Raw genomic sequence first — 8,960 nt, forward strand, 5'->3', positions numbered from 1 at the left:
GGGTTAAAATAATATGTTTTAATATCTGCTTTAATAGAAGATACTAGAAAGAGGTAGAGAGATCATGGCTAAAGAATGTGCTTCTTTGCTAGGATTGGAATGTGTGGGCATCACCCTTCTAACAGAGGCTTGAGTTTAAAAGACTGGTCTCTGTAAAAGGAGGGGGAACCTAGAGAGTTATTGGTATTTTTTATATTGCATTATGTTGCTATGGGTTTGTGCTTGTTATATTTTCATATGGTACCATATTATGTGGAGATTGATGGGGTTTTGTATTATAGATAGCTATATATATTGTTAAGCCATAATGTTAATGAAAACTGTTGTGTGGCTGAGTTCTGTGGTCCAAGGCCACAGGTGCAGTGGTTGAGAAAAGGCACATGAGAGCGTAATTGGTTTTAGGAAAGCTGCCAGAATCCCGGATGGGAGGACACTGTGCAGAAAAGGGTGGGAGAACACTGTGCGGGAAAGGGCTATCCAATTAATTTGGTTTACTGGTAAATGGAGTGGGGTGGATTCATATGGTTATAAACTGGATATCTTTATACTTTCTTTCATTCGTGACAAAAAAGTTACTTCCATTACTTCTTCTTCAATACAAGCTCTTCCTTTTGCAAAGTACTGCCTTTTGTGTTGCAAGAGGGGCTGCGATTAGGACCCTGACAGATATCTCTCTCCCCTTCCATTCACCCTGCTTTCCCAAAAGGGCTGGAGAGCATACCAAACCAACCACAGAACCTTCCCTTGCTCTTGTGTAATGCCAGGTCAGTCAAAAATAAAACGCACATAGTCCATGATCTCCTACTGGACCAAGAGGCTGACCTGGCTTGTTTCATGGAGACCTGGCTGGTGATGATAGCTCAGCCAGCTGGTATCAGGCCTTACCAGCTGGGTTCTCCATCAATGAGAAGGTAAGGGGAATGCCTTTGGTCCATGAAGACAATCTTGCCTTGAGCAGGATACCTATCCGTATGATCGACCACATCGAATGTATTTACCTCAGCTTAAAGACTAGAGAAAGTCTTGGGAATCTGTTGGTTTACCATCTTCCCTGTTTCGTAACAGACTCCTTAGCCAAGCTGACACAACTGGTCTCAGAGCTGCTGCTGGAGTCGCCTAGGCTTTTGGTCCTGGGCGACCGCAACATCCCCCTCAAGGCCCCTCCTCAGCATGCGCAGGGATTGCCAGGGCCTAGCTGCTGCTGCTGCTTATTCCGCTGGCATCCTTTGTGGGAAAGGAAGGGGATTCAGCGGCCTCCCCTTCCTTCCCTCTTTTCTTCCTTTGAGAAGACTGCAATGGAGCCCAAGGTGCAGAGCTGGACTCAGGAGGGAAAGGCAGGAAAGGGAGGCTCTGTTTTGGAAATAAAGCTCTCTCTGTGTATCCTGTATGTTTGCCTCTGCTGTTCTTACGGATGGGAATGGAGCTGAGGAGAGAATAAAGGGTCAGTTTTGTGCATCAAAGAGTCCAGTGTGTTGAAAAAGTAAAGAACTTTATTGAGAACACATAGTCAGAAATTCAGTCTTTAAGCCAGAACTGCCCACTCCAAGTCAAACAATACATTCAAACCCCAAAACTTAAAACTCCACCCTCTTCCAATCCTAGCCCCCACCTCCAATTCCCACAGTCTATGCCCCACAGTAAACAAGCCCCTCTTTGCCATCCCCAGAAACTAGACCCCTTTCTGTTAATACAAGCCTCCAACTTTCTTCAGCCAACATCCCAAACATTGCAAAAGCTATCATTCCCAGAACTATTCTAGAAAGCTGCAACAAATCCCAGCCCCCCATCTAGCTAACCTAGCTAACCTATACCATGACCCATAATCCCCAGCCATGACCCATAATCCCCAGCCAAATTTACAACCCAAACCAACTATCTATATTATTAGCAATTAAAATCTAAACTTAATAAAATACAACTTTAAAACCCAAAGAGACATATGGACAGACAAGCCTTACAAACAAAATCACAAGGGCTTTTCTTAGCAACACTGAATTAAAGTATTTTATATTCCTTATTGACAAAAATAAGGTTAGTTTACTCCTGAGATTTCTATGGCTTCTCCCCTGTGTGGACTCTCTGATGTCTTACTAGGTGCGACTTCTGAGAAAAACATTTCTCACAATGCTGGCATTTGTATGGCTTCTCTCCTGTGTGACTTTTCTGATGTGTCACTAGGTGTGACTTCGAGGAAAAACATTTCCCACAATGCTGGCATTTATATGGCTTCTCTCCTGTGTGGACTCTCTGATGTATCAGGAGGCTTGACTTCCGGGAAAAACATTTCCCACAATGCTGGCATTTGTATGGCTTCTCTCCTGTGTGGACTCTCTGATGTGTCACTAGGTCTGACTTCAAAGAAAAACATTTCCCACAATGCTGGCATTTGTATGGCTTCTCTCCCGTGTGGACTCTCTGATGTCTCACTAGGTCTGACTTCAAAGAAAAACATTTCCCACAATGCTGGCATTTGTATGGCTTCTCTCCCGTGTGGACTCTCTGATGTCTCACTAGGTCTGACTTCAAAGAAAAACATTTCCCACAATGCTGGCATTTATATGGCTTCTCTCCTGTGTGGACTCTCTGATGTATCAGGAGGCTTGACTTCCGGGAAAAACATTTCCCACAATGCTGGCATTTGTATGGCTTCTCTCCCGTGTGGACTCTCTGATGTCTCACTAGGTGTGACTTCGAGGAAAAACATTTTCCACAATGCTGGCATTTATGTGACTTCTTTGCTGTGTGGACTCTCTCATGACTAAAATATTCTTCTGTAAAAAAGGACAATGACAGTTAAGACTGAAAATCAGACTTAATAGAGGAGGGAGTTACCCCATGATTTAGCCCACATTAACCCCTCCTTATTTGAAATTTAATTAATGAAGTTGCTGTGTGGAACCCAAGCATGGCCCTGTTGCTTATGCCTCTAAATCCATGGAATGATTGTATCCTTACTCATAAGAGTTAGCAAAGAAGAGGCTGGATGGGGACTGCCTTGAGGGAATCAGTGGAAGCAGATAGTCAAAGGACTGTTGAAACAATATTCCAGGAAACATGTGCAAAAATACTTTGATTGATAGGTGGCATCATATCCTGTGAGACTGCCATAGAGTGCTGAGTCAGAGCACATGGCATGATGCAAGCTAACTGCAGAGGTCACTTCATGCTCTTTGGCACCAGGATATGAGTCACAACTAATACATTATATAGCTCACATGCGGATTGGTGTGGATTGGATTGGAGTTGTGTGTTCAAGAGATGGTGAAGTTCATGGAAGTCGGAGAGGAGAGCTTTCAAATATTTGTATTAATTTGTAACTCAAGATAGAGAACTTCCAAAGATTTCAGTGAAATCAACTGTGTTTGTGACTTACTTTTAAGTTTGAAAAGTGGTCAGTGCATTGCCATTATCTATATCTGGATATTTGCTTCCGTACTCTGCTATGTTATTGTTGAGCTGCATCTGGGAGCGTTACCCTCAGATTGTGCTCTATATTGGCTCATGAACGCGATCAGAATTCACAGCCAAGAAGGACTGAGAGCCAGTGTGCTAATCCTTTTTGTCTGAGATATTTACACCAAGCTCCCATTGCATTCAATTTGGTTTCAGACCATTGTTCCCCCCAGGAAACATTCTAAAGCAATTTAAACCTTGTTGCCCTCAAGCAACAATTCCAGTGTGTGTGTGTGTGTGTGTGTGTGTGTGTGTTCTTTGACATCAGTCCAATTACAGACAGTCGGTTTACATGGCTAAGCACCTCAATGCACTCCCCAAACCCATTTGTCGCAGGAGCTCCTGACTTCTCTTCCCATTTCACACACTCAGCAATTGGAATCAAGATCCACCTAGGTAAAGTATTACCATTATGAAAGTCTTACATCTCTTCACCACTTCCACCTGTTATCTAGTTCTTGTGCGTGTGTGTGAATGCTTATGTGTGTGTGTGTATTTTGCTTTTCACCTAAATAAAACATAAAAACCTATTTCAAATGCCTTTGGAGTTCTGTGGGCTTCCAGGCCTGGTGTAGTTGGGCTCAATCCCGAGGTCACTCTTGCCCCAACCAAACTATATATCTCCTTTCAGCTAAGCTAATTTCTTTCAACTCTATGATTCTATGTTAGAGATTCAGGGGAGTAATAGTGCAACTCTATTCTGCTTTGGTCAGGCCCTCACTTGGAATACTGTGTCCACTTCTGGTCACCATAATTCAAAAAAGGATGTTGAGAAGCTGGAGTGTATCCAAAGGAGAGCAATGAAAATGGTGAAGGGTCTGGAAACCATCAAGCCCTATGAGGAGTGGTTTAGGGAGCTGGGAATGTTTAGCCTGGAGAAGAGAAGGTTAAGAGTGGATATGTTAGACCTGTTCAACTATTTGAAGAGATACTGAGGATGGAGCAAGCTTGCTTTCTGCTGCTCTAGAGTAGGGTTGCTATGTCACGGATTTAGGTGGGACAATCCCATGTTTTGGCCTCCTGTCCTCCAGCCTGCTGCCCTTGTCCTCCAGCCCACTAACCTCCTCCATTTTGGCCTTCTTCCTGGCCCTTGAAGCTTGTAGTTTCCAATAGGAACCCACTGTGATTACAAGCCCCAGCGGTCATTGCGACCTGAAGTTCCGCCCCCAGAAGCTTCTCTGATTGGTTGCGAGGCTGGGAAGGGGGAGCGTCCACCCCATCCTGGTTTAGCCCAAGAAGAATATGGCAACCCTACTCTATAGCAAAGGACATAGAACAATGGTCAGAAGCCACAGGAAAAGAGGTTCTACCTAAACTTTAGAAGGAACTTCCTGAAAGTAAGAGCTATGCCATAGTGGAATATACCCCCTCAGAGCATGGTGGCATCTCGTTGTTGTTGTTGTTGTTATTATTATTATTATTATTATTATTAATTGTTAAAGTTCTCCTTCTTTGAAGGTCTGTAAATGCCTTTAAACAAAGGCTGGGTGGCCATCTGTCAGGGATGCTTTCAATGTGTTTCCTGCATGGTAAGGGGTTGAACCAGATGGTCCTTGTGGTCTATTCCAGATCTAAAGTGGAATCATAGTGCCATGATAATGTAGAATGAAAGGGCCCTCAGTCTTCATAGTAAGGGCAATGAATTCACCTTCCTTACCCACAGAGGCCACATTATCGTAATTCTCCATCATCACATCATTGTACATAAGTCTTTGCTTCTTTGTCAACAGTTTCCATTCCTCCTCAGTGAAATATACCACCACATCCGCAAAGGTCACCTACAATAAAAAATAGCCCTCATCCAGAGAACGACTAATAAAAGGGGAGGGAGGAGCAAATCCCAAAAATTATTTGATCACCTCAGAATTTTGTCCAGGAAATAAACTTTTAATTCTGTTAGTAAGAGAAAAGCTACTGCCTTTTAGACCCAGTTTGTCTCAAATTCTTTCAATGTAATATACAATATAATCAACAATATAATTTTGACCATGGCTGGGATATTGATGATGGATTAGGATACTGTTTATTCCAACACATATAGTACATTTAGCCTCCAAATATTATAGTGCATTTAGCCATTTGTTGCCAAATTTCAGAGGCAAATGTCATTTCTAAAAAGCAGTTTTGGGGAGCACTGTGGGCTTGAGGGCCATGGAGCCACCCCCAATTTAGATCCAGAGACATTTCCCCATATCCCCCAACATTTCACAGATGGAAAGAACAAGACACATGTGGACAAGCAACGCCAGAAAGTGGTGAAGATGGTCAAAGTTGTTTATGAGGAAGATGAGACAAGCAAGGAAGGGCAACGCAGTTTGCTTTTGCCTCAGACTCCTATCAAGGGCAAGTCCCTGCCCCCTTCTCCCCTCCCCACTTTCAAGTTGATGGGGTGCAAACTCCTTGGCATTCATTATGTAGAAATTGATGTGAGCTGAAGAAGGAGGAAAGTGGGAGGAGGAGAGGGAAACCAGGACATTTTAAAAGCCTCCCAAATAATGGGGTGACAGAGGATTAACCAGGACTGTGTCTGCCAAACTTGGATAGTATTGTATTTCATTCCTTTCATAAATTGGCCCAGCAGTGATCCAGATGAAGCTAATAGGATAGTGACTCACCAAAGAGCTGTTGTACCTCGGCAGCCTCTTCCTCTTGGAGCCCAACTCCTTCCGCTTGGCCTCTGTGTCGGCCATCAGGTCTGCGGGGGGCCCTAGTGGTCCTGCACTTGGGTCACTTCCAGAAAGAGAGGGCCCAAAGCCGTGTACAAGGAGGCCGAGATGAAGGTCCTGAGAAAAGGGACCAAGGTTAGGCTTGGTTTGGCAAGAAACCCTGCAGCACTCAGACACAGAGAACAGCATCCTGTGGGTGACATACGCAGGTCACATATGCCTCCTTTGGGCCGATGCAGAGGTGGGTATCATGCCAGACAAATCTAATCTCCATAGATGATCCTGGTAGATGAAGGGAATGCTGTGGATATAGTATATCTTGATTTCAGTAAGGCCTTTGACAAGTATCCCCTTGTCATTCTTGCAAACAAGCGATTTTGGGCTGCAACAATGAAAGTATAGTGTCTAAATCTGTCATCCGCCAGCCTGAGAGGGAGTTCACCAGGCAGGTCCAGCTCCATCAGGGCTAGCCTGAAGGAAGGAGACTCCGCCCTCCATAACTGCCATCCGCCGGCCTGAGAGGGAGTTCACCAGGCAGGTCCGTCTCCATCAGGGCTAGCCTGAAGGAAGGAGACTCCGCCCTCCATAACTGCCATCCTTCTGCCTGAGAGGGAGTTCACCAGGCAGGTCCAGCTCCATCTGGGCTAGCCTGAAGGAAGGAGACTCCGCCCTCCATAACTGCCATCCTTCTGCCTGAGAGGGAGTTCACCAGGCAGGTCCAGCTCCATCTGGGCTAGCCTGAAGGAAGGAGACTCCACCCTCCATAACTGCCATCTGCCGGCCTGAGAGGGTGTTCACCAAGCAGGTCCAGCTCCATCTGGGCTAGCCTGAAGGAAGGAGACTCCGCCCTCCATAACTGCCATCTGCCAGCCTGAGAGGGAGTTCGCTAGGCAGGTCCAGCTCCATCAGGGCTAGCTTGGAAGAAGGAAGAGCCCCCCCTCCAATCCATCTGCCTTGGTCCAGGACTGAGAGGGAGCGAAGAACCACTGGACCTCATCCCCTTTCCCTCCACCATTCCCTTCTCCTTTTGTTTCGTGTCTTTTAGATTGTAAGCCTGAGGGCAGGGAACTGTCTGATTAAAAATAATAATCGTAAGCCGCTCTGAGAGCTATTAGGGCTGAAGGGCAGGGCATAAATACCTAAATAAATATTAAATCAAGGGAAGTAATAGTGCCACTCTATTCTGCTCTCTCAGGCCCCACCTGGAATATTTTGTCCAGTTCTGGGCACAGTTCAAAACAGACATTGAGAAACTGGAGCTTGTCCAAAGGAGGGCAACTAAAGTGGTGAAGAATTTGGAAACCATGCCTTATGAGGAATGACTTAGGAAGCTAGGGATGTTCAGCCTGGAGAAGAGATGCTTAAGAGGTGATATGATAGCTCTGTTTAAATTTTTGAAGGGATGTCATATTGAGGAGGGAGCAAGCTTGTTTTCTGTTGCTCCAGAGACTAGGACCCAGAACAATGGATGGAAACTACAGGAAAAGAGATTCCACCTTAACATTTGGAGGAACGTCCTGACAGTAAGGTCTGTTCAACAGTGGAACAAACTCCCTCCTTGGAGTGCAGTCGAGTCTCCTTCCTTTGAGGTCTTTAATCAGAGGCTGGATGGCCATTTGTCAGGGATGCTTTGATTGAGAGTTCCTGCATGGCAGAATGCGGTTGGACTGGATGGCCCTTGGGGTCTCTTCCAACTCTATGACTCTATGATTCTATTATTTATATTCCAGGTGGAGAAACTCTGGCCCCTGGGCTGGATAAGACGCGTATTTCTTCAATGGCCTGATCAATGGCCTCCCCTCATTTCACCCCCTTCCCCATTTAGACACTGGTGAAAATAATCATTTCATTTTTACAAATGAGACAAATCTCTGAGCTTAACTGCTGTGTTTGTAATATAATAATATAATAATAATAATACATTTATTTATATGCCACTTTTCCAAAAAGATCAAAGCAGTTTACAAATGGACAATTACAAGATTTGTGTGTTTGTGTGTGTCAGTCATAGCAGGAGCATGAAGTATGCACCTTCTTCCTCTGCTTGCTAAAGGCACATAGAAATTGAGGCATGTACATTTGTGTGCATTGTTTCTGAATGGATCTATTGTCAAAATCACAATTTCTTCACTTTTCCTTGTATATTTTTTTAAAAGATGCACAATGCTAAATATATTGCACTTATACAACAAAAATCTATAAATGTATAGGTTTATGAATGAAGATTGCATCCTTGATTATGCTCATTTTTGGGAAGTGAAGACCTATGTAAATTCATTTTGTAAACCCAGTGAAACAAATATCTCACAAAGCTCTAGTAAACAACATGGACACACACAGTCCCCACACAAAGGACTCACTGGTGCACTGTGTGTCTGGGGTCTGGAAATCACACTTCCACCTTCTGGGAAGACAATGCTGCCAGAGACTGAACTGGGGACTTTATGCCTGCAAAGCATGGGCTCATTCTCTCAGCTGCAGCCCTTCCACACAATCCTGGACTGAAACATTTAAAGAAAGGTCCTCTTTCAGCTCCAGGAATAAAGGCCTACCTTCAGTACAAGGACACTGATTCCTGCAGCCCCAGAAAGGCCTCTCCTGCAGTCCTTTATGGCCGGAGCTTCCCTGGGTCAGAGGCCGTCTCCTCAGCCGTAGAGAAGGGTTGCTCTGAGTGCGAAGGAGGAGGAGGTCCAAGGGCTGAGGGAGGGAAGGCAATGGGGAAAGGTCAGTGCCAATGGCCATGGAGGGAAGAAGGTGACAATGCCTAGGAAACTCTTCTGAGTCCCAGCCATTCTAGGAATGAGTGGCAGGAGTGAGTCCAGGGGGCTGAGGGGGTCTCCT

General features: G+C 44.9%; 1 protein-coding gene across 1 annotated transcript in view; it reads right to left on the bottom strand.

Moving 5' to 3' along the window:
- LOC149275758 (uncharacterized) overlaps positions 1-8,759 on the bottom strand; it is a 28,527-nt gene extending 19,768 nt beyond the window's left edge. The window contains exons 1-4 of the mRNA XM_089504365.1: positions 8,672-8,759; positions 6,069-6,236; positions 5,111-5,231; positions 2,077-2,771 (exon numbers count right to left, since the gene is read on the bottom strand). Of these exons, the coding sequence (XP_089360491.1) occupies positions 2,077-2,771; positions 5,111-5,231; positions 6,069-6,143 (891 nt within the window). The 5' untranslated portion in view covers positions 6,144-6,236; positions 8,672-8,759. The remainder of the gene's footprint in view (positions 1-2,076; positions 2,772-5,110; positions 5,232-6,068; positions 6,237-8,671) is intronic.
- Between the last annotated feature and the right edge of the window lie 201 nt (positions 8,760-8,960).

The sequence above is a fragment of the Sceloporus occidentalis genome, unplaced genomic scaffold, assembly GCF_023333645.1.
Source record: "Sceloporus occidentalis isolate IW3139 unplaced genomic scaffold, rSceOcc1.0.p SCAF_268, whole genome shotgun sequence".
Classification (NCBI taxonomy): domain Eukaryota; kingdom Metazoa; phylum Chordata; class Lepidosauria; order Squamata; family Phrynosomatidae; genus Sceloporus; species Sceloporus occidentalis.